This window comes from Myripristis murdjan, chromosome 2 (genome assembly GCF_902150065.1).
Source record: "Myripristis murdjan chromosome 2, fMyrMur1.1, whole genome shotgun sequence".
Classification (NCBI taxonomy): Eukaryota; Metazoa; Chordata; class Actinopteri; order Holocentriformes; family Holocentridae; genus Myripristis; species Myripristis murdjan.
The window spans coordinates 17589220-17615770 of NC_043981.1; the positions used below are offsets into that span (position 1 = coordinate 17589220).

At 42.2% G+C, this 26551-nt stretch overlaps 1 protein-coding gene across 3 annotated transcripts in view; it reads left to right on the forward strand.

Annotated features, from left to right (window-relative positions):
- The window catches only part of LOC115374399 (beta-galactoside alpha-2,6-sialyltransferase 2-like), a 68372-nt gene extending 43153 nt beyond the window's left edge, over positions 1 to 25219 (forward strand). For all 3 annotated transcript variants that reach the window (XM_030073275.1, XM_030073283.1, XM_030073291.1), the window contains exons 5-6: positions 10131 to 10305; positions 21193 to 25219. In XM_030073275.1, the coding sequence (XP_029929135.1) occupies positions 10131 to 10305; positions 21193 to 21449 (432 nt within the window). In that variant the 3' untranslated portion in view covers positions 21450 to 25219. The remainder of the gene's footprint in view (positions 1 to 10130; positions 10306 to 21192) is intronic.
- The last annotated feature ends 1332 nt before the right edge of the window (positions 25220 to 26551 follow it).

Genomic DNA, 26551 nt, shown 5'->3' on the forward strand with positions numbered 1-26551 from the left:
TTACGGATCAAAGGCGCCGAGGAAAATGAGTTGAAACTTCAGAAATCCACAAAAGTTTTACATCAAACGTCCCGTGTGAGGAGAGAAACCGTCATAAGATGATATTTACCACCTCGTTGGATAATATTTTATGTGTGATCTAACGTCTGGGAACATTCAAACCTTTGATCAGAGTCAACATGCGTCAACAGTCTCCATCTGAGCGAGTGATTTAGCCTCATGTTCAGTGTTAAAATCTCTTTAAAAAGAAAAAAAAAGACAGATTTATTTGCAGTGCACCTACCGGGAAAAATAAACCCACAGATCAGCCACTGGGATCTAGAAAAAGTTGGTTCACGTCGGAAACAAGTGGGATTATCTCATCCCTCTGGCAGATTTGTGTATCTCGTTTGAGGAAAAACAAGATTTGAACACCGAACATCAGATTAAATGACTTTTGGGTTCATGAATTCATGTTTAATGTACATAATGCCACTATTACACCAGTAAAATGCAGTAATTTGTGATCAGTGTGTGTATCTTTGGTGATTTTAATATCACACCGTGCCTCTAATGGCTAAACTGAACATTAGAGGGCAAAAGGTTGGCTGTAATTTGTGTTTATGCTCAAAATTATTATTATTTTTGTGTCAGGAAAATGCCTGGCTGTAAAATCCTGACCTTGTGCGGTTATTTTTGGCGTGTAGGTGATTTCCAGAGTCCCGCATGAATGCCTCACAAAATCCAGAGGTCAGGGTCGGCGTTAATTACATGAGTCGCCCTAATTAGAGCGGTCCCATGCGACCAGGCCACAGGACACACGGAGCGCGTCAGCGGCGAGACATGACATCCAGAGGAGGCCGGCAGCCGCGCATGTGGGTCAGAACGAGCCTCACGTGATCCACTTTCTGTCAGTGTCTCACACACACACACACACACACACACACAGAGAGAGAGAGAGAGACACACACACTGGCTTTTATGTTAACCTGAAAAGGATGTGACACGTGCAGCAGAGCGACGGGAAAAAGAAACACACACACACACACACACACATCTGCAGCTTCCTCCATTCATGCTGTGCGCTGCCAAAACAGTCAGTGTCTCTGTAACCTTGACAACGAGTAACTCTGTCGAGCTGATGGATGCTGAAGCTGTTGGAGCAGATACACACTCCATTAAAAAAATGAAAATAAAAATCTGCATCTTCAAGTTGTAGGTTTCTGGGCAAAAATCCTCCTTTTCCTTTTCTTCCCCAGACTGAGACCAGATGTTGGACACCATTTTCACCTCTGGACGTCCAGTGGTTCAGCTCCTATGGGTAGCATTTTGTGTTAGCTTAGCATAAACACTTGAAGTCAATGGGAGTCGTTAGCCTAGCTCAGTCAAAGTGAAAAAATAAACATTACAGCAACTCTGAAGCTGTCCCAAGACGTGTATTTCAAATCCACATGATCCGCTGTGTAAATCAGACAGCTTCAGAGTTGCTGTGAGGTTTATTTTGACGGAGCCAGGCTAACGACTCCTATTGACTTCAAGTCTTTATGCTAAGCTAACAGGAAATGCTACCCACAGGAACTGAACCACTGGACGTACAGAGGTGAGGATGGTGTCCAACATCTGGTCTCAGTCAGGGGAAGTTGGAAAAAAGGGGGATTTGGCCCAAAATGTTGGACTGTTCCTTTAACAAGTCGTTTAGTCTCATTTTAAAGTCGCCATGAAACGACGTCACGTGACCTCGACTTCCTGTCAGACATCTTAAACAGTGACATCATCATCCTGCACCGGTGGCTGTAAATTAAAATTTCCACTAATAAAAACTTTAAAAAATCTGTAAACATCCTCTCTCATCCACCTCATCCCTTCAAAATAAAAGCATGTTTGGGATCCTGAGTTCCTGTTTCAACAGGAAATCAACAAAGTAAGAGTTCTTTCCATTTAAAATCTTACCTTCCGCACTAACTTAAACTCTGTGTGTGTGTGTGTGTGTGTGAGCTCTGCTGCACTTTATGATGAATTACAAACATGATCCACTGTGTAACCGAGCAACTGTTATTGATTCTGCACAGGAACTGAGAACAGGGGACACATTTTTATGAAAAATGAGTTCTCATTACTTTAGCCGGTGTAAATCACTCCTGACAGCTGCAGTTTTCAGTTTGTTTAGTTTACCGTCCCAGAGCAGAGATAAACATCAGATTCTGACTCCTTCCCCCGTCACCACAAAAACAAATCCAAATCATTTTAGTCTCGTCTTCAGGGTTCAGATCTGTTTTTTCTTCCAATAAAGACAAAAATTCGCCTGTCTCCAACACCAATCAGCTTTTCTTGAATCGAGCGTCATTTTCTTGATCCCAGTGGCTGATCTGCCTCATTCTGCCTTGTTTCAACACATTTATATGTAAAAATCCTGAAACTGCACTGGAAACAAGTGGGATTATCTCATCCCACTGGTGGATTTTATTACCTTGTTTGAAGAAAAAACTGTAGATTTTTTGCAGAGATTTACAGATTTAGCTGAATGTGTCAAGACGAAAAGTTTAGGAGTGCAACTCGGTAAGAAATGACAGACGGCAGCCAGCGTTTGGTCTTTAAACAATTAAAGGTGCTTTAAAGAGAGAGAAGTAAAAGATAAATATCAAAAGTTTTGCAGAAGTTAGTCAAAAGCCTTTAATCAATCCTAAAGGAACCCAAGGCATTTCATTTTCAACAGAACGTTCAATACTCCACCATCATCTGCAGTGTGGAAATCTCAATTTTCTTCAAACAAGGTAAAAAATCCACCAATGGGATGAGATAATCCTGCTAGTTTCTGATGTAGTTTCAGGACGAGGTCAAAAATCTGACAGGAAAAAAAACAAGATTTAAACTCTGAAGACTAAATGAGCAAATGTCTGCAGGACCTTAAAAAGTCTCAAAATGTCCCACATGCCATTTTACCTAAACTGGGCCAACATGAGCATCTAGAAAAAGAAGTTCTCCTGCATCAGAGTCGACATGATTAACACTAAAAGGCCTTTTACTGAACCTTTAGGTCTTTATATTTACTTTTCTCTGTTAGAAAAATGCCTGTTCTTGACTAACCCCCATTATTTCTTACTCAGCTGTGACACTGCAGAGAGAAATCTAAGAAAATCTGTGTGCAACTTCCATGGAAAAGCAGTTCTGATTTGATTTATCACTGAGGAAACTGAGAAAATGACATTTCCTCGAAACATCTGGTTAAAAACCTAAAACTGAGCTTTGCACTGGACCAGATGTACAGCACTCACCTTTGCAGACACCTTCACATCCTCACAGAGAAATCAGGCTTCAATTTGATTAAAAAATCAGTGTTAAACTTCTTAAAAAGGCACTAAATGTGCCTGTGAGAGTCTCAGAGTGTGTTTCCCCCTGTGGGTAAAAGTGACTGTTAATTACTTGCACCTCATGTCAGATTCAGGAGTGATGGAGAGTCGGCGAGGGGCCGGCTCCTCGCGGTCACACCGTTATTTCGCTCTTGAGGTGAACGGGCAGGGAAGCGATCTGGTGACCTGCGAGGAAACAGCTGCAGGTTAATTAAAAGCGAGGCCGTGACGTCAGCGCCGCTTTCACCTTGAAAGGAGCAAGGAGCCTCGGCGTGTTGCTGCTTATTTAACACATCGACGGGGGGGAGACGGGGCTTTATTGATCGACAACAGTGACTCAGCGCTTATTTGGCCGGATTTATGGCCTTTAAAGCGACTCCCCTGTCCCGCCGCGGGAGAGGAGACGCTGCGTGCCGCCGGCGTTTGGCTCGGCTTCAGGCGAACAGGCGTGTCGACCGGCCGCCTCTCATCAATCTGCCTGCAAATAACACGGCTTTGCACTTTGAAACTGAGTCGGGCTTTGTGCAGGTGATGTGCAAATCCTCCCCGTTAACTTCAGTGGCGAGGCAGCCCGGTCTCATGGCCGGTCATGACACCGTCACCAAAATATAATCTAGAGATTCGAGTCCATGAACACAACCTGTGACAGTGGTGAGGTCATATGAAGAGCCACAGAGTCCATGTGAGGAAGGTGGAGGGGCGGTGGACGGTGGGGGTTTAACAATCCATCAATCTGGATTAATATATCAATCTAATGATCAGCAATCCAATATAATCAATATTAAGTCTGTGTCACCATTTTCATCCAAGCAAGCCGCCTTTTTAAGTGGCAGTCACAGCCAGCAGCTGAGAAAAAACAAAAAGGACAGTAATCTACTCCACTCTCAGGAATAAATCAGCAGTGTGGAAACGTGCTGGATTTCAGAGAGAATAGAAATCACCTGCCGGAGCGAGATTAAATCCTCGAGACGAAGCCGGCCGAGCAGCTGAAGCAGAAACACGGCGCTGTGATGTCACCGGTCGTGTTAAATCGACATGATATCGTCTCATATCGATTGTCGGCCGGCACCTGTCGCATCGTCATCCAAACACTCAGTATAATATCCACTGGTGGAAAGAGTCCTGCAAATTGTTACTCAAGTAGAAGCAGAAGTAGTGTTGAAATCTACTTGAAGTAACAGTAAAAAGTACTCAGTTACTTTTTAGAGATGATAACTGTCAGATCAGATCTTTACCTATGAAACTCTAAAAGGACGAGCACAAAAAAAAAAAATTCAAACTAGGTTCTTTTAAATGTGGATATGGAAATTTCCCAAAAAAAAAAAAAAAAAACGTAGTACACAAAAAAAAGTAAAGCCAGATTATTACCCGTCTTATCTTTGCTAACGGGTCATTTACTGTGAAGGTTTATGAAGATCTAGTTCCAGATGCTTTCAAAGAGCATGCAGAATCTGTACTTTAGCACGCTTTTGCTGAAATAATTTTAATCACATCCACTACACTGCAAAAACTCAAAATCTTACCAAGATTATTTGTCTTATTTCAAGTCAAAAATGTCTTATTCCTAGTCAAAATATCTCATTACACTTAAAATAAGACATGATCACCTCAGAAGTAACTTGTTTTTAGACAATTGTCTCTCGTTTCAAGTGAAAATTCACTTGAAACAAGTGAAAATTTGCTTGTTTCATTGGCAAAATTTGTTGCTTGTTTCTAGCTAATTTTCACTTATTTCAAGTGAATTTTCACTTTTTCCACTGGCAAATTTTGCCAATGAAACAAGCAAATTTTCACTTGTTTCAAGTGAAATTTCACTTGAAATGAGTGAAAATTGTCTAAAAACAAGTTACTTCTGAGGTGATCATGTCTTATTTTAAGTGTAATGAGATATTTTGATTTGAAATGAGACATTTTTGACTTGAAATAAGACAAATAATCTTGGTAAGATTTTGTGTTTTTGCAGTGTAAAGTAAAAGTAAAATTACTGACTTCTAAAAGTACTCAAAAGTACAATTACAAAAAAAAAAAAAAAAAAAAAAAAAGCTATTTTATTGCAGTAATTTGAGTAAATGTAGTTACTTTCATCCCTGGTTACATCATATCATGATGGTCAATCACAGCCTTCAGTCAGGCGGCCCGGGGTTTAGGTCTGGGTTTTTATGCCTAAACGTAACTTTTCCTCACCTGGATAAACCTGGATAAATGTGTGTATGGACATCAATCTATTAATTAAATGTTGTGACTAGTGCACAAACTTAGGTTAGGTAACACTTAGGTTAGGGAAAGGTCACGGTTAAGGTCAGGAAATCTTCCTCCGTACACACCGTTTGTCGCTCGCTGTGTGTGATTTCTCTGTTACAGGACTTTGGCGTCAGATTCGAGGAAATGTCACCGGGCTGGGTTGATGTTCATCTGTTTTAGGATTTGCTAAACATTCATATACACGTAAAGTTGGAGGGAGAAAATGCCCTTCGCTGTTACTTTGCTCATATTTGACCTCCTTGACTCCGCCAGTCCCGTCGGTGTGTTTGTCCTCGCTGTGTGGCCGAGCTTTGTTCAAACCTGCAGAGCTTCATTTTAAATTCTAGCTGAGATCCTGAGGTTTCCAAAAATCCCGAACATGAGCTGCTCCGTTTCAGGGAAATGCGTCTAAAATGCTGCACAAGACATGCAGATCTTTTCTATTTTCGATGTGAAGCTGCAGCCACAACATGGAGGAGACTCTGTCCTGCTCTACGGGGGAAATTATTTAATGTTAAATCAGAGTTTAAGGGGTTAATAGTCCCTTCTGCTTATTTCAAAATTCAAATTTGAACTAGAATTAAAAAGTAGTGAAGCAAAACCTTTCATTTCAAACCAAGTGACGAGTAAAAGCTACCGCCGTGTTTTTTTTTAAATGAATGCAAATACCAGACCAGCTGCAGTAATGTGAGCGGATGTAATGAGTTACTTCATTGTTGTGTTTGTGCCCCTCAGTCGATCATGTTCATGTTTAATTTTCCGCTCGGTGGAGCTCAGCAGACACAGCAGGGTGTGTGTGTGTGTGTGTGTGTGACCGCCGTCAGTGAAAACGTGCGCCCCTTAAAATATCAAAGGGCGCTCGCCAAAAAATGTGATGCAAACGTGAACCGTGCAGCAAGCCGGAGTCTGCTGCCGCTCCATGCACCCAGTCTCACCTTCACGGCTCAAATCTCGTTTTTATTCCAACACAAATTTAAAAAAATAATAATCTGCCCACCTGTTTCCAGCTCCAAGCAACTTCTCTTGAATCAGGTGTCATTTTCTTGATCTGACATCTGCCTCATTCTGCCTTGTTTCAGCAGATTTATGCTTTTATTATCATCAGTCAATCAATCAAACTTTATTTAGGCCTATTGAGCACTTTTCATACAAAAGGAGCAGCCCAAAGTGCTTTACATAAAAACAAGACAACAACAATACAACACACACATACACACACACACACACTCATACACACACACCCAAATTTAAAAACACTGAGGAATTAAGAACACAGAGGAAACACCAGAGAGAAGATAATCAATACTATAGAGATATAAGTAAATATCTAAAAAAAAAAAGCAAAAGTAATAAAAATAAGTAAAATTCAGTTAAAGGCCAGACTAAAAAGGTAAAAATAATCAAATAAATAAAATTCAATTAAAAACCACTCTCAAAAGGTAAAAATAAATAAATAAATAAATAAATAAATAATAAAATAAATAAAATTCAGTTAAGAACCAGACTAAAGGGTCAAAAATAATAAATTAATAAAATTTAGTAAAATAAAATTTAGTTAAAAGTCATACTAAAAAGGCAGGTCTTGAGTTTGCTTTTATTACAGAAAAAAATGCAAGTGAAACTGCATCGGAAACTGGGATTATGTCATCCCAATGGTAGATTTTTTTTTACCTTGTTGGAAGAGAAACAAGATTTTAACTTTTAAACGACTTCAGACGGAGATGCGTCTGCCGATGCTCAAACTGAAATCTGTCAAAAGTGAGCGGACGCGGTTGAAAAGAATCGGAAAGACGGAGGCAAAGACGCTTCTGAAGCTTCTGGAAAAGAAAGTTGGAGCTGAATTTAACGACTGTGAGACACTTTTGTGTGGATTTTTTTAAAACATTTCCACCTCCCTGCAGCAGCCGCTTCACGTCGAGTCGAGGAGGACCTCTCTGTTTTGTGGATCTTTGATTGGGATTTCTGTAGACGAGAAGTTTTTTTGTTTTTTTTATCTGTATTTATGACCTTTGTCGAACTGCCTGCTGTCGTGTTTTGATTTGATTTTGTTTTGATTTTCTGGAATCCACCTCATCAGTCTTGTTTGGTGCAGCTGATCTCAGAGCTGCTTCCGATTAAAGCGGCGCCGGCTCTTTGTGGCAGAAAATCTTATTTGGTAAAAGCAAGGCCAGATAAATCACTTCATTTTTTGTATTGTTTTTTTTTTTTTTTTTTTTTTTTTTTTTATGTCAGCCAGCCACGATAAGACCAGATTTGAGGTTTTCCATGTGGCATCAGCAGGCATCCTGGTGCTTGGGTTGTTTTCAGACACAACCAAAAGGAAATTGCAGCCAGCACACACTGAAGATCTGATCGCCCACACACACACACACACACACACACACACACACACACAGATGCATTTTTACCAAAGTGTGAAAACATAAATAATAAATAATGTGTCCAAAAAGTAAATTCATGAGTGCGGATCAAAGACGGACGTGTGTGCAGAGTAAAGACCCGGCAGGCGAGTTAAAGCTGGCCACAAGTGTTTTTGGATCCCGAGGAAAACAAGTGAGAAGAAGAAGAAGAAGAAGAAGGAGGAGGATATTTATTTATGTCGCATTTTGCAAAAACAAGTCACAAAGCGCCTGGCACAAACACACCCAAAATAAACATGAAACCAAGAAGCAGACACACACACCCGAAGGCAAAGAAACAGCGAGCGCAAAGCGAAGGAATACAGAGCAGGAACATGCAAAAACAAGCACAAAATAAATAATAATGATAATAAGTGTTTGTTAAAGGTGGTAGAAACATGACTGTGGGCTAGTTTGCTGTGTGTGTGCTGTTTGCTCTGATCAAAGTATTAATAATAATAATAATAATAATAATCAGTCAGCAGCCGCATAAAAAACTGTCTTCCATCGTTTGGAGTCACAGTCAGGCTTTGAAGAAGAGCAGATGATAACATGACATGACAAACAGTGTTTGAGCTGGAATTTAAATGTTAGAGGGATACTCTGACTTTTTGGGGGGAATTTGGCCCGGTGGCAGCCTCACCCAGACCAGTTTGACCAGTTCATTTCTGATTTCCAAGAGGCTTTACCAGACTAAAGTGCGTCCGTCCAGCTTCCTCAACGCTCCTCAGTCATGTATTGGATCAGACGGCCAATCTGCCAGAGCGAATAGCACGACCTCGAAGATTCATCTGGTTACCCAAAATCTGAGAAACCGAGCTCTTTGGAGTTCAGTGGATGCAAGTTTTTTATTAGCCGGCTTTTCACTCTCGTGTCAAACGCGGGTGTGTCTCCATGGTCTCCTCCGGGCTCTGCTGGCTCCTCGGTGGGACTGTCCCGGGCCAGTTTCCAGCTGCTGATGGACCAGACAGGGCTCACCCAGCTCTGAGACGGAGCTAAGGCTGGTGGGCGGGGCTTACCTGGCTGTGGGCGGAGCTTACTTGGCTGTGGGTGGGGCTTACCTGGCTGTGGGTGGGGCTTACCTGGCTATGGGCGGGGCTTACATGGCTCTGGGTGGGTCAGCAGTGCAGCTGATCAGTCCAGGGGTGTATTCAACGATGTTATGATGCGTAACGTTGTGTGACGTTGTCTCATTGAACGGTGTGTTTGGTTGTAACGTTTTGTAACAGAGAGCAACATGCCTCACAGGTAGTTTTCCTCCATTTTGTGGGCGTGTCAGAGGTGTCCAGTCAGCATCAGCCTGTATTGAAGCCTCCGGGATTTAAAACGATAGTGTGGTAAAAGCACTATGTATGTGGTAAGTATGATGATAAATCAGAGTAGAGGTGTGATTAACGACTGCCACTCAGGCGGCCCGGGTTCAATTCTCAGAAAAGTTATATATTTATTTACTGATTATTAGTGATGGTGGTTAGAAAAACAAACAAAAAAACACTTTTATTCCATTTTAAAAACTGGTTGCGAAGTGATAGTTCAGCTCACAAGAGGTGCAGAAACACAGCAGAGTAGAGCCTAAAATGAGCAACAAAGGTCGTTTGTGTAAAGTGTAGTTAGCAAAATGAACATTGTTTTGCACATTGTAGCTCGCTAAATATCTATAACATCTGACTGTTGTTGTAAAACTTTTATTGGATTTATAGGCCTATTTTTATGGATTTGCATTGGTTTTTACTGCAGGATTTTATGTGCCACTTTCTGTATTTTATTATAGCTGTTTTTATCACACCTGGCTAGACGCTGAATTCCCCGTCACGGAGCAATAAATGACTGAACTGACCTGAAAATCCTTTGAATGTTTGTGAATTTGATGGAAAAGAAATTAAAGCACTGAAAATAAAATAATTAAAACTAATAAAAATAATATATATAATATATAATAATAAAATAATAAAAAAATCCTCTTTGTCCTAGCATCAACACTTTCTTTTACAGATTTTTTTTTTTTTACTTTGTTTGACAAAATGGAGATATTTTTACACTGCAGTGTCTCCTGTTGCTGTTTTAATCTGAAAAGCCACATATTCCAGCTGTGGAAAAGGTAAAAAAAAAAAAAAAAAATGGCGCTCTGGTGTCTCACGGGAGTCGTTTCGCTCCTCTCCTGCAGTGGTTCGAGAATCCCGACTACGACCTGTTCACGCCGTATAGCGAGCGCCGCCGCCGCCGCCCCGACCAGCCCTTCTACATCCTGCACCCGGCCTTCATCTGGCGGCTGTGGGACGTGATCCAGGCCAACACGGAGGACAACATCCAGCCCAACCCGCCCTCCTCGGGGTTCATCGGTGAGTGCCTGCTGACCTGAGCTCTGATTTGAAACTTGTGCCAAATCTTAGTTTCTGGTTTTGTTTTGAGGGACAAACAATCTGTTGTGCGAGCTGCAGGTTCCCCACAGTTAAATCTCTATCACCATAATAAACTCCCACCTCAGTGATAATTAAGGAGCAAAAGGAGCAAATTACCGTCTGTTTGTCATGAAACTCGACAAATAAATACATTAACATTTTTAGAAATATAAATTTAACCCTCTCCGGTGGCAGGCCGTGCATGGAAATTCATAGATGGGGGGTTTTTGCTAATATTTTGACCTCTATCAGACACCATAGGCCTCATTTGTTTAACTGATTTTTGTATTTTGCAGCACAGCCAGCGGACCGATCACAGTTGTCCCTCGCTATAACGCGGTTCACTTTTCACGGCCTCGCAGTTTCGCAGATTTTTTTTTGTGCAATTTTGCATGCTTTTTTTTTTTTTTTACTGGACTTATTTTTCTACGAAGATTTGAACTTTGAGAGAGTTTAAACAAGAGAGAAAAGTGAGAAAATGTTAATGCCTGTCTGAGAAAAGTGTATAAAGTGTGTAGAGAGGGGTTTTACAGCCTTAAAACATCTAGAATAATTGTAAAAAATAAAGCTGACTACTTCGCGGATTTCGCCTATTGCGGGTTATTTTTAGAACGTAACTCCCGCGATAAACGAGGGACCACTGTACACACTCACTGGCCACTTTATTAGGTTCACCTGTTCAACAACTCGTTAACACAAAAATCTAATCAACCAATCACGTGTCACTAACTCGTTTAGGCATTTAGGCCTGGTCGAGACGATCTGCTGGAGTTCAAACTGAGCGTCACAACAGCGAGGAAAGGGGGTTTAAGTGACTTTGAACGTGGCGTGGCTGTTGTTGAGAGTTTCAGGAGCTGCACGAAGGTCTCGAGGGTTTACAGAGAACGCTCCGGAAAACAGAAAACATCCTGTGGAACAGATTGACGGGGGAGCTAAAGCAATGTCCAAGCAGGAGCAAGTTCAAACAGCGGTACAAACACGTGGTATTCACAAAGTATAGGGAAGAGGAAGGGTGTGACAAACACTAGGGTTCTCACATATTGTTTATTTACTTGTTATTTATTTATTTTTATTTTTTTTGGCACCGGTAAATATGTTGAGTTATTTGTGATTGTGAGTATGTGATACACAGGAGGTAAACTGATTAATTACTAAGTGGAGAGGGGGTAGGATTCAATAAGCATTGTGCTTCTTCCTACTGCTTTTCGAACGTTAAGTTAATATTGTTTTCAACTGTTCTTTTGCTGTTTTGCTGGTTTTTTTTTTTCTTTTTGTACTACTTGCACATGTTCGAAATAAAACCTTCATTCATTCATTCATTCATTGAATGAGAAAATGCCTTGTTGGTGCCAGAGGTCACGGGGAGAATGGCCAGACTGGCTCCAGCCGACAGAACGGCAACAGGAACTCGAATAACGTCTTGTTCCAGCCGAGGTCTGCAGGAGAACATCTCTGAAGTCTCAACATGAGGAACCTTGAAGAACACAGCAAGGACAGGAAACTGAGGCTGCAGTTCACACGAATCACCAAAACGTGGACAGCAGGAGATTGGAAAAACATCGCCTGGTCTGATGAGTCTCGATTTCTGCTGCGACATTCGGACGGTCGGGTCAGAAACTGGCGTCAGCAACACGACGGCCTGGATCCATCCTGCTGGTTCAGGAGCTGCTGGGGGTTTGATGGTATGGAGGAAGTTTTCTTGGCACACTTTGGGCCCCTTAGTACCAACTGAGCTTCGTTTAAACGCCACAGCCGGCCTGAGCATCGCTACTGACCAGGTCCGTCCCTTCATGACCGCAGTGGACCGGCTCCTCACGGCTGCTTCCAGCTGGAGAACATCACAAAGCTCTGATCATCTCAGTCTGCAGCAGCTGCATGAAGCTGTCGAGTCAATCAGGACCAAAACCTCTGAGGAACGTCTCCAGCACCTTGTTGAACCTCTACCAGCAAGAATTAAAGCAGCTCTGACGGCAAAAAGGAGGTTCAACCCGGTACCAACAAGGTGGATCTGACCAAATGTATAATGGAGAACATTTTTCGAGATATTAAATCCATCTGAGTCATTGAAAGAAACAACTCCAGTCAGTAAAAGCCAATAATTGCAAAACTGCATCAGAATACTGATATTAATATTCTGCAAAGAAGTTGCGTTCAAGGTTTCTTATTAATGCGTGACTTTGGAAACAGGAGCCGGTGTCTTCCTTCTGCTTTTTTGGCTTTGTGCTTTCTCTTCTTCTCTCTTAGAACAGACGGATAAAGTTTTCAAAGCGAGATGTAAGGCTGCTTTGAAACCCGTAAAGACGCAGGGAAATGATAAGATATCTTAAAATATGATTTTAAAAAAAGAAAAACCATCTCTAGGGAAAGCTGAAAGTTCTGCTTTCAAGTGTTTTTCATCTCTGCAGACGGACTGGACGGATCTTTCTTCTGTCTTTTTGTTAACTTTGACTTTGGAGATGCTGATGATAATGGTGTTCGTTTTGAAGTTGCCAAGCATGACGCATGCACACACACACACACACACACACACACACACACACACACACACACACACACAGGCTGTAACAGCAGCCGGGGGGACAGATTTTAGCAGCTCGGTGTCCTTGGAGCTTTTATAGTCCTTTTACGATGTTTATTTTTTCCTTTTTTTTTTTTTTTTTAACATTCACGTCACCAGTTTTAGCGCCGGCCTCAGAGGGGCCGCCAGCGTCATCGTGCACATAAAAACCCCTCAGCGTCTAATTTGGTCGCGGGACAAAAGACAGGCATCATCCAGGAGTGATCTCATCTGCACAGCACGTCCTGGAGGGAAGGGTGCGTTCAAGGACGCCAACGTAGCCCGGCGATACAGACGACCGCCGCCGACACTGAGCCGAGCGCCGGACGTTAACCCACGACGGCCAGGAGCCCAGCAGCAGGGCATTATTTAGAAAAAAAAAAGAAAAATGATTAGAGAAAAAATACATTTATTTGATTTCACAATTAAAAAATAAAATAAATAATAATAAATAACAAATAATAAATAAATAAAATAATAATAATAAAAAAATAACCCCCTGCAAAATTAAAACAACCACACTGTTATTTTCCTTTTTTGGCTTCATTTTTACATTTGTCCTCTTAAAAAAAAAAAAAAAAAAAAATTGTCTTCCACTTTATTCATTCATTCGTTTGTTTATTGCACCGTCAAGGTCAGGCTTTTTAAAATTATTATTATTTTTAAGACAATACAAAGTTTCTTCATAGGCAAAGCATGTGTGTATGTGTTATCATTATCATTATTTTTATGATTATTAATTATAGATGAATATGTGTTAAAAGAAATGAAGGGATTTTGGTCCAGAGGGTTAAATAGAGCATTTCAAAATAAAAGCCTGCTCCTGGATGAACTGATGTGTGGTTTGACCTCACGTCGCCTTCGGCCGCTGGGAAGTCGCCGCTGCGTTCCTTCTCCAGACGAAGAGACGATCTTAAAGCTTCGTGATTCATCCACTCTCTGACCGACTGTCGTGCTCGGACTCCGGTGGGAGCGCACGGCGGGAAAGTGACTCTCTACTCTTTTTATATTCCCGCTGTTTTTTTTTTTATCGCAGATTGACTGCGATGAAGCTGTCGAGGGTGAAACATCTGCGGGGTGTTTCTCCTCGTTTGCGGCGTCACAAGTGAACGCTTCGACGCTGGTTTCATGTGTGTGTGTGTGTGTGTGTGTGTGATGTAAATGAACTCCAGCGTCTCTCCTTGACCTTCTCTTAGAGCGGAGAGCAGCGGGATAATCAAACGTCTCAGTTGGTTGATCATCAGATAATGCCCCGGCTGGTGGAAACATAAAAAAACAGCAAAAAAAAAAAAAAAAAAAAACACTTATTAAAGCAGCAGGATACCTGTGGTGTGAGGATTAAAGCCTCGTTACTAATGTGGAGGATTTTATTCTGAAAACTGGTGTGAAGAGAGTTTTCCTGTCCTAGTGGAAGGAATGGAAACCAGCGGCTGCAGAAAAAGTAGGAAAAATGACACGACACGTCTAAAATACCACCGCTCGCTTTGGGAGAGGAGATCATTTTCTGGATTATTTTCTGGATTATGTTTTGCAGCGTGGGATTGAAGGCTCGGAGGCGCGGCGAGGTGCAGCTCACAGCACTTTATTCAGAACGTTCTCCATCAAAACAGCGACAACGACGGCACCATGAAGCAGCTTCCTGTCAGCTTTGAATGCACACAGACGTCCAAGCAGGAGACAATATAAAAATATACACATTTCATTTAGGCACATAAACAATGATGAATCATATTGCTGCCAAACTGTGACGCTGTGGTTTTGTTTTTGTTTTTGTTTTTTTTTTCTCTCACCGTTAGAGCAGCACAATGTAGTTTCAAGCCATGACGATGGAAAACCAAACACCTGCGAGTTGCTTTGAGTCGCTCGCCACGCGTTCGTGACTTTCCGAGCCAACCAAGATGTTTTTTATTTATTTTATTATAAATCTGGTGAAGCGACAGGCCCCGTTTACACCTGCTATTAAAATGTAATCTGTGTCGAAAAAAAAAAAAACACGCAGAAACAAAGTGGACGGCAAACTTCACTGATATTTCTAATTATTTCATAATCCAGAACGCACCAGGATGCAGTTTGAAACCTGGATTATGGTCACGTTATTATCTGATTTTCAAAAGCAGATACTAAAAAAAAAAAAAAAAAGAAAGAAAAAATGAGGTTGGATTCCCGTTGGATTCCAGGGGGGCGCTCCGTGTCGTTAATCTGACAGGTTAATCTGCTCATTGAACAACCCGCCATGTTTGTTGTGGTCAGTTCAGATTATGCCCTCGAGAAACGAGACCCGATCACAGGTGTGAACGCAAAAGCTGAGCGGGGTGATTCCTGTCGAGGCAGCACGTAACACACAGATTGAATTTTGACAGCAGGTGTAAACGGAGCCGCAAGTTTGTGTCTTGGTTTTCTCCGGAGTCAGATTACTGCTGGTTTTCCTCATAATCTCCATCTCAGCAAGAGATTTTGTTGAATCTTCAGTGCCCGTGGGATGAGATAATCCCATTTGTTTCCAGAATTTAATTGAATCAAGTGTCATTTTCTTGATCCCAGTGGCTGATCTGCCTTTTTCTACCTTGTTTCAACACATTTATACCTGTTCCCACAAAATATAAAGATCCTGAAACTGTACTGGAAACAAGTGGGATTATTTCATCCCATTCACAAATTTTTGACCTTGTCGGAAACAAATTAAGTTTTGGACACTTAAGATGAGATCAAATGACGTGTTACAGTGGGAAAAAATCTCCATTTTAACAAGTCATTCAGTTTCATTTTCAGTGTTCAAAACTTGTTTTTCTTCCAATAAGATAAAAAAAAATCTGCCAGTGGGATGAGATAATCCCAATTTTTCCAGGGCTAATCATCTTGTTTCCAGAATTTTCTTGAGTCAAGTGTCATTTTCTTGATCGTAGTGGCTGATCTGCCTTATTCTGCCTCGTTTCAACACATTTATACTTAAAAATCCTGAAACTGCACTGGAAACAAGTGGGATTATCTCATCCCTTTGGCAGTTTTTTACCTTGTTGGTAGAAAAAAAAAACTGCACTGGCCACATGTTGGATTATGAAAAAGGTGATCGTCATGCTGTAGCTCCCAGCCAGGTTTAATGAGGCTGTGTTTTCAATCTCACACAGAGACCTTCATGCGGCTCAGGCAAAAGGTTGCCTCATTAAAATTTATCGGGAGCTCACGGGCCGCACTGTGGATCTCCTCTTGGATTTCATTGTTGAACTATTAACTTTTTGTCTTGGACGTGTGCAGATGTAGATGTGGACTTTTTGTGGTATAATGGACGGAGACTTATTTAAGCTTCTGATGGCAGGTGATTTATAATTAAACGTCTTGATTAGACAGAAAACCAGCAGGACAAGATTTAAAAAAAACCACAGCTTCAGTCACTTGGCACTAAAAACTGCAGCGGCAGCCATTGTAGAAGCCACACTTGGTGCATTCGTCTTGCATGTCAGATTGTTTCCTGAAAAGTGGAGCCAAATTAGCATATTGGAAATCAAAACCAGCTAATTAGAGACATTTTCTTGTAGCTTGCACAAGCAAAGTGGGAGCAGAGTTATAATTCCTTTTTGGGGATTGCTGGAAGTTACCACATTATTTCATCAAGCATTAAGAAGTGGGTCTTCTCCAATGGCTGGATCGGTCTCTTGCGGGTATTTGGGCGAGTCACCGGTTCAGATCCTTCACCTCAAACTACACGGTGCAGCTGATGACCTAACAGACCTTAAATGGAGAAATTAAAGATTTTTTTTTGAGCACCTTCGTGAACAGTTTGTTCATGAGATCTTTGCGACACAACAACAGTAAACAGTTCTCCACACCCCCGGGACGGTCACGGCACTGAGATTTCGGCGGGGGGTGGGGAGGAGAGGGGCGACACCTCACACGACCACGGCACCGAGACTTCGGGGCGACACCAAGCAGACATCATCGTTGAGTTTTCCAAGAGGTCGACGTATTGCGACACATTAAAGCCTTCAGTCCAGACGATCGATGGCGGACACCCCCTCCCACCCCGTCCAAAAGAGCACGATCATGAGTTTTTTTTTTTTGGGTCACTGTCACACGGTAAAAGGGCGGGGACGTTGACAAACAGCGCCGCGTTGAGGTCCATACCGGCCCCGGCCTCACGGCATGATGTCGGGCAGAGCGGGCGGGTCGGGCGGCTCTGCCTTCTCTGACGCGGGGCTGATGCAGTCCTTGTTGTACTGGGGCGAGCCCGAGATGTGGCCCGTGGCCGCCGGGGTGCTCTCGTACACCCTGCGGTTGAGCTGGACGGCCGTCGTCTTGGACGGCATGGAGGAGTGGCCGTTCTCCGTCATCTGGTGTTTGCAGTGGAACAGGATGAGGAAACACCGGTAGAACTGGGCGGGACAGAGAAAAAAAATTCAGAGAGGGTGAAAGTCAGAGAGGGTAGGAACCATTGATCAGCTGTTTTTGAGTTTTCTGTAGACATTTTTTTAGAGGCCGACCTGCTCTCGACAAGCTGGTTAGTTAGGCTAATTGACTTTCCATGTTCCAGCATCCTGGCCTTTTGCAAACTAGATCTAGATGGGTTTTTTTTTAAGGGATACTCCAACACTTTGGCGAAAGACCCTTTTCCGACTTACCAAGAAACCATTTCCACCTCCGTATGTCCAGTGATTCAGTTCCTATGGGTAGCATTTATTGTTAGCTTAGCATAAAGACTTGAGGTCTATGGGAGCTGTTAGCCTGGCTCCATCAACGTGAAAAAATAAACCGTGCAGCCGCTCTGAAGCTGTCTGATTTACACGGTGGATCACATGGATTTGAAAGACACATCTTGGAATTAAAAGAAGTTAGATGGCTGAACTGTAACCGCTTAACACATTTATCCCTCCATCTATGTCAGTGATCCTCACACCGCTGAAGGTACAAATGAACTTCTCCGAAGGCTCTCTTAGACTAATGATTCCCAAGGAAGGAACCAAACCACTGGATGTACAGAGGTGAAAATGGTATCAATGGTCTCAGTTGGAAAAAGCATATTTTGCCCAAAATGTTGGAGTATTCCTTTAGTTATCACACCCTGCCACTTGGCACCAAACCAGTGTATTTGAAAAGATTTGAATAAAAACTTTTGGAGTAATCGTGTCTACAAATTGGAGGCTTGGACGGCGGCATGACAGGAACGGATCAAAATCAGTAGACTGACTGTTGTTTTGTCATTTCACACTGCATTTTGTAACCATGTTTTAGGAAAGTACTACACTATTTATTATTATTATTGTATCCCCAACTCTTTGAGCAGACGCCCTTCTTTGCCATGGCTTGTTTATTCTCTGAAATAATGTGACTCCAGAGCAGCTGTTGATACAGATTCAGCTCCGACCTATTGTGCGTCAGTGTTTGCTCAACAGCATGGGTCCTTCGCATGACACACATACCGAGGATGACTGGTACGTTTTGATGCATCAAGACGGAAAAGCAGAGCCTAGCAGCGGCTCCTGCAGTGACCCGTCGCCCAAAATCCCCGAAACGTGCTGTTCGGTTGTCTGAAGTGAATTCAAAGTGTGAAACGGAGGAAACAAGGAGGAAATGCGTCTGTTTGAATCTGTAAACCCAAGATTAGCTGGCAATAGTCATTGTTTTTCCTAATTATTGGTGACAATGCTGCAGGAGGGCTTTTCACATCCTCAAATCTGCAGCCACAGACATCTCAACCCGAAATTTCCCCCAATACTCCGCTGTTATTTACTAATTTCAGTGGTTTTACTGCCTTAAGGGTGAAAAACTGTCACTAATATCCCCAATAAAGAAGCCAAACGTACAGATTTAGTAGAAGCTCACGGCACATGGCTCAAGGTGATCATATCAATTCAGTTACAGTAACATTAGGCTACTTGGCTGGTTTGTGAGCATAAACATACCTCATAGTTAAGGTGTTTCATGTAATAACAAAGCTAAACTCACAGTACATTGGATTTTGGTTTTCACAGCTGCAAACACAAGACAGAGTGACCTAAAGTCAGTGTTTAAAGCACATAATGTTGTCGATTCTGCCTTAATTTGTGCAAAGGTTATTAAAAAGCAAAAGAATAAACTATAATTATTCCTCTTTACTGGCATCCCTTATGCATACATATTATTTTAGTTGTGATCTTAACGAAATTTCCTGCTGTTGTACTTTATTTTTTGTATGTACAGGCAGGCCCAAATCAAATTTTAAGAGGGCGAGATTGCATTTGGTTGCTTATCGCTTCAATCGTCTCTGTCTTCTTCCAGTAATTTTCTGCAGCATCTCTGCATGCCACTAACTGATCCCCTCCCTCATCAAATCACAAACAAAAGAAGTAATAAATAACGAGATCATAACTGCTTTGTAACAGTAAACATGATAAGAATCGGGGAGATTATTCCCTGCGTGTTTAGGTGCCAGAGCAACGTTAGGATTACAGACATAAGCCCAGCCATGCAGAGCTCAGGCATGATATTTTCAGCTATGCATAGACACAGTCACACTTCCAACTGCAGTCTATTAGCCATAATTGCTTTTTGTGAGAAAATCCTGTAATTACTCCGGCAGTGAAAGGGGGAATCAATTTTCCAGCTCCGTTGCAAGTAAATCCTATGTGCGTGCAGCAGAGACGCAGGAAACAGTCCTCGCTATCTCTTATTTATCTCTTGTTTGTCTCTGAGTTTGGTAGTACAGTAGTTGTTGGGATGAATGGCAATTTGAATCTTTTCTTTTTCCTAAGAGGGGGAGTCTGGAACAGGAAGGGCAGCATCTGGAGATCAGGTTGCATTTGGTCACATAATACGTTATTTTGATTTGACCCCTAAAGGAAGGCCAAAGGAACACATTACTGTTGCTTGTTTAACCCCTTGAACTCTGATTTTCCCTTGAAATCCCCCTAAAGTAGCTTCAAAGTTAGAAAAATAAAGACATAAAGAAAGAAAGAAATCCATATTGAGGGAAATATTCAAAGCCAAGACGCTGTTGTTTTATGGCTGCAGCATCACATCAAATAGAAAAGATCTCCATGTCTTGTGCATCATTTTAGACGCATTTCCCTGGAATTCAGCAGCACGTGTTTGGGATCTTTGGAAACCTCGGGATCTCCACTAGAATTTAAAGTAAAGCTCTGTGAGTTTGATCAAAGCTCGGCTGCACAGCATGCAGTTGCAATCACCAACCCGCTGTTGGGACCTGCATGTCATCAAGTTCCTAGCCGAGTCCGACCCAAACCTGACCTGAGCCCCTGATCATGCTTACAGATACACAAAAGGACAAGCAGCTCAGATAAGAACAACTTGCAATAACAAAGGACAAAGAGCCTAAAGCTCAGCCTAAGAGTAAAATGACCCGACCCTGACCCAAGCCCAGTGTCTTCTGGAAAATGAGCTTCCAAGAGGATCAGGTCCTGTCAAGCTCAGATCAAGTTGAGGACATCTGCAACAACTTACTCCTTACTCTGAGTGTTTGCTTTATATAAATAATAATAATAATAATAATAATACTAATAAAACAACAACTGGTCATTAGTGTCTTCTCAACCTCAGAGCTTTGCTATTTTCCTGAGGCATTAAAGGCATCAATTTTATACCCTCTTATGCAACTAGATGCACTAAATTCAAGATGTTTTTCTTAGCTGTTGAGACGCGTATTTTCCACAAAACAAACACCGGATCAGGTTCGGCTTTTCTGCTCAGCCTGGAGCTGGTCAGGTCTGGTTACATAACCCTGTTTTTTTGCATGTCTTGATCCTCAGTTGTGATGGGAATTACAGCTCTTTGATGGGAACCAGCTCTTATGGGGGTTGGGCTTGAAATTCAATTTTTGATTTGCAAATATTTCACTCCCCTTGATTGCTTTTATTGCTGTAGTGCCTCAAAATGCTGCTGACTTTTTGAGTTTGGCTTTTCTTTCTTTCTTTTTTCTCTAAACACCTCTGAGTCTGACTGCGTTATCCCACCTGTATTCCAGGAATACCTGCCTCTACTCTGCCTCGATGGGCTGCTTTAGGTTTGTTAAGGTTAGGATTAGCCAATCAAAGTGTGTGTGGGCAGGTCTTCCCAGAATCCAGGTGAGTGTTCTCAGTCACCTCATGTAAAGGGGAATAGATCAGGGCAGGCATTGAAATTTAGTTACAGCTCTATAAAGAACAACTCTCACCTACGACTTGATTCATACCAAAGAGCCACTCAGATCGTTTGCGAACGTAACATCACTAACCCTTCAGCTAGAAACCAAGCCCAGGGTCAAATCCACCAGTAACCCCATGAAATGTTTGTTTCCGCTGCAGGCATCCTGCTGATGATGGCGCTTTGCCGGGAGGTGCACGTCTACGAGTACATCCCCTCCGTGAGGCAGACGGACCTGTGCCACTACCACGAGCGATACTACGACGCCGCCTGCACGCTGGGCGCCTACCACCCGCTGCTCTACGAGAAGCTGCTGGTCCAGAGAATGAACATCGCCTCCGAGCACGACCTGAGGACCAAAGGCAAAGTCACCCTGCGTGGATTCAGTGCTGTCGACTGTGAGCCCGCCGGGGTTTGACCTTTTCGATATTTGTAGCAGACCGCCATGGCAGGTATATCAGACAGCGGATTAGTTTTTGTCGCCCAGTGCCGATGTGATGGAGGTGAGGATTGTACTCAACACATTTCTACGGCGACAGTCTGTAAAGCCTGTGGTGAAACCTGCCTCACCTTGCCTTAAGGAGCTGCTGGCCCAACTAAGAGTTTTGTTACCATGGACGTTAGTGTCCCGTCATCTGAATGCTGCTTCAGAGGCTTTTCCATCGTGGCAAGGATAAAATCCCAGAGGAAAAAAAACGAAGATTTTTTTTTTTTATTCTTGCCACGACAACATTCAAATTGATATGTACATTACAAAATATCAGCTTTTGGCAGCTTCACAATCTAAGAATATCAGTTTTGTTATCGGCCTTCAGAGATTCACATCGGTCAAACCTTTGCCACAGAAGAAGGATCGCAGTAAGCGTCCGAGTCCTCATTCCTTCAAGCGTACTCTTCTCTCTGATGGATTTGGGAGCTGGATAACGTCGTCAAATGCCCTCACTAACTCTTTAATCGGGGGCAAACGTACAGCTCAAAGGAGAGGATGGGAGCGAGGTCACACTTTCAGCAGCTGTCTTTCTTTGCCTTAACTCTCTCGGTCTTAAATTAAAGCATCGGCAGTGGCCGCTGCAGCAGAGACAGCCAGTCGCTGTCTTCACGCTTTCCCAATGTGGCTTTTACAAGTGCACATTTTTGAGGCGGAACTGACAAGAAGGGTGTACAGATAGTTATTAGAAAAGATAATTCAAAGTTATGTCTGAGAAGCGTCAGCTGATTTTCTCGGTTGTTGCGGCAGCTGGGAAAAAAAAAAATCCCTCTAGCAATAGCTCACATTTAAGAGGTTAAAGGCATGCAGGCGTCATGTTGTTCTATCGTCTGTTCAAGTCGTTTCTGTGGAATGGCTCCTTTGATTTAAGAAAAAAAAAAAAAAAGAAGTAGAAGAAGAAGCCCCAATCCAGATATATATTTTTTTCAGTTCATCCAAACACAAAGCCGATGCAGAGATAGGCCTTGTTAAAGAAGAGCGGAGACTTCCAGAACGTGCTGTGATTCAAGATTCAGGTCAGTTTTGGCAACAAACAGCCGACGCAAACGAAACGGCTCCAGCTCCAAAACACGATTAACTCATGCACAGACCGCCAACAGACGTGCTGCTATGCTCTCACTCTGGATTGGGGCTTTTGTGTCAATAATTATAAAGGGATACCTCACCCAAAACCTACACACTGTGCACCGTTCACTCAGCCCAAGGTGTCCTGAATAGCTGACAAAGAAAGTGTTTTTATTCAAACAGCTGAGCAGCGACTTTGATAAACAGTAACAAAAGGGATACGAAAACACTGTTGTGAAATCTCTGTTTGTACGTTCAATACATCCCAAACCAACATTTCTCTAAAAACAATGTTAACTTCTCTTGAAAAATCCGGTGGAGAAAGTTGAATTTGTTGAACATGTAAGCCAGTCGAACCCAGGAGAAGTGGTTTATCTTGCATTTCTTTGGTGAAGGAACATTGGTTGGAGACGTTCTTAAGAGCCAAATGGAGAGTTAAAACATGAATTGTGAAACGAAAGATTGAAAAAGAGAACTTGAGAAATAGAAATTGAAACGGAAGATTTCTTATCCTTTTTGCCGCTGATTATTGAAGTCATCATCAACTTAGGCTTTTTTCACTGAATGTACAAGATCTTGAGGAGAGTAAATAATACAAAATGGACTGTTTTTGGGTGAAGTATTCCTTTAAAGCTGCACTAGGCAAGTGTGCACTTTGGCGACCCCAAGTGGCAGCAGGTGATAACTGCATGTTTTGTTTTGTTTTTTTAACAGAAGTACTTCATTACCTTCATTTCCTCTTGGCGTTTGTTGGGAAAAGATGATAAAGAGGTTCATCCAATCGTTTAGGAGCTTTTTAGGAGACAGTTTTGGATTTGACTCCTGCGTCTCACAACTTAACCAAGAATTTAATCTGATTCAATTAGCGGTGATGGGACGCTCCTCTCTGTTGGGATTTAAATCTTTTGCATCGAAACCTTGCCTAGTGCTGCTTTAAGGGCTTTAACTCTGTCATTGGTGGCTAAACATAGTCTCTTGTTAGGAAAACGGATTATGATAGAAGTGAATGACTTTTGTTTTGATTGTAATGTATTACTGAGGTAAGTTCTGTAATGCGTAGTCCCATAATCTGGGAGATTCTCGAGAATGTGATTGTGTTTAATTTGTTGGGTGTTGATGGTCAGGGGCCAGATTTCGGTCAGCATCTGACTTCTCTTAATTAATTTTATTATGTAATTCAGGGATATTAGCTTACCATAGATCAGGGAGCATGCCTTCAGACCTGTTTTTGGACATTTTTACACATTTCGGGCTTTGAATCAGCTTTTGTCCAGACAGTTTTATTCAAAATTCATCATTTTCGGTTGGAAGCACGCTTGATATATTCACTTTTATGGCCAGTTTCAAGGACTTCTACAGTGCTAAATTATTTACGGAAAACTTATCTGATGTAACGCTTCCGCAGACACCGGGCGGATCCTCACGGGGGGGAATTCTGCCAAAATTTGACTCGCTTAATGAGTAAAATTACAAGTGGTGAAACTCGTTCTGAAACTCTGAAATATGTCGTGGTTTGTGTCCTGGGTTTTTGGGCGGCGTGGCTGCAGGCGAGGCGCACACCTCGACACACGGAGTGCCTCTCGGCGGCGAGTTACAACGGCCTCGGCACAAAAGGCCGCTTGTTCCCCAACACCGAGTGAGATCACCCGTTGACTGATAAGGCTTTGTGTTTACTGGCCTCTGGAAGCAATCTGTCTCATGCATGTTGTATATAATTTTTTAATCACTGACAGGCTCTTACACATACATCGACTCCGAGAAGAAAAAGAAAAAAGAAAAAAGGATTTGTTATCCAGCACTTAACAGCCAGTTTCTGACAAGAGTCTTGTTAGCGCGTCTGCATTCCATAAAGTATTGTTTACCCATAATAACCCGATTGTCAAACTGATTTCTCCCGGCCTTGGTGTCCGTATATGGCGCACTGTGTAAACAAGGGTTGAATTTGTTTTATTTCTCTTTGGGAAATCGAGCCAGCTGTAATGAAACGCAGCTATGAATAGTTTTAGAGGCCCCTCGTACAGCTGAGATGCCTCTGGCGGTGAAAACAGACTTGATATTGTGCCAAAACGATTGCCGGGTGAAAGCCTTTGCTGCTACGATAAGCTTGACAGGTCCTAACCACTGTATCGCTGTCGCTGGACGAAAACCACATATCTGCACTTTCCAGGAACGGGGGAAAAGATTGAAGTTCCTCCCTGATTCCTGTGCGTTTTTTTTTGTTTGTTTTTTTGTTTTTTAAACAGTACACACCCAATAAGGTTTTCATTAGGAGATCAAGGAAATAAAGCAACCGCTCAATGCAAAAATGACAATATCAGCTGGTCAGCAAAGTGAAATTGAAACGCTAACATTGCAGCCTCTTGTTTCTTCCACAACAGCAGCCGTGTATTTTCAAGGCGCAGACTTCGGCGTGTTGTAAATATGACCAGATCCAATCTACGCCCTTACCATGTGTCGGTGTTTGTCATTGGGTTTAATGGATTGCACAGAGAGACAGCAATAGAATTGTCCTCATTTTTTTTCTAGTGTAAGAGGCCTGTGTTAAGGATAGGCTTTCTGTAGGCACTTGAGAGAAAAAGTGCAGTATTTCACATATTGTTTTCTACTTGGACTAAATAAAGCTGTACTAGCTAGTAGCTCTTGTGCATGACTCTGCTTTCTGTACACTCCCGGGGAAAGATATTTATTATCCGTGTTTCCAGCTTGGGACAGAACCTGTTTGTGTTACTTTTCAATCCAACTAACCTTGTACCCATTTTTTTTTTTTTTTTTTTCACAAAACCAAAAGAAGGTCCAAGGTGCTCTTCTGGATTGCAAAAGCTGCTAACACACACTGTCACACACTAAAGAGCTGCCAATTATGACTTTTCTTTCTTTAAATACTAATATCAGAGTATTAGTCACAACTATTTGTGTCGATTTGAGGACACAGTTACTTTACTGCACTTTTGTACCGTAAAACACAATTTAAGTTTTTTGCTTCTTACAGTGCAATGTTCCTCTAATTAGCAGCAGCTGCAAATTCTAAGTTTTTTTTTTTATTATTATTATTATTACTTCTTCTTACTCTTACTGCATCCTTATTTGCAAAGTTTACATAATTAATTATTGCTGTTTAATTACTTTGAGGCACAGCTACAACCCCACTGAAAAGTTTGCAGTTATCTGTTTTGAAACCTAAGTGACAAGTGATCCATTTTTAGAGACTTAAAGCATGTTCTAAAGTTTTTCCTCTCCCACATTAGGTCAGCTTTTTATTTTCCACTTTGTTCCCTGCTTTGTTTTTTCCACACGTAACAGTTTAAAACTTTAATTTTGGCCACAGGGTGCACGTTTCTCATTCGAAGGCTGCAATTTGTCGGGTGTAAAGAAAGTGCCTGATACTACCACACTGTCAACATCATCACCAAGTACATGATAAACTGTGGAATCATAAAATTATGATACTCAGTTACAATTAATTTTGCAGCCGTGCTGAAACATGGTTTAACTTTTCATGTCGCCACAGACTTTCAAATTTCATCATCTCAGACCTTTTAAGTCTCAGACCTGATTATTTTTTTAATGCATTCTTATAAAATCCACCTCAGGCATGCTGGAAGAATGCATGCAGGTTTTGAGTGTGTGTTGTGTTGAAAACTAACAAGCTGGCGTTTGTGCGGACTCACCTGTTTGTTCATGAGGATGTAGATGATGGGGTTGAAGACGGTGCTGCTCTTGGCGAGGATGGACGGCACCACGCTGGCCACGGGGGTGATGAGGCCCGGCCGCCCGAAGGTCGCCATCATGGCCACGACGCCGTAGGGCATCCAGCAGAGCAGGTAGCACACCACCGTGGTGATGACCATGAAGAGGATGTGGAACTCCCTGCGCCGCGCCGCCGTCCGCCTGATCCTCCCCACCTGCACGGAAAATACACGCGAGAAACTCTAATGAGCGGGTGAAACAGTTTAATTGACTGTTTTAGT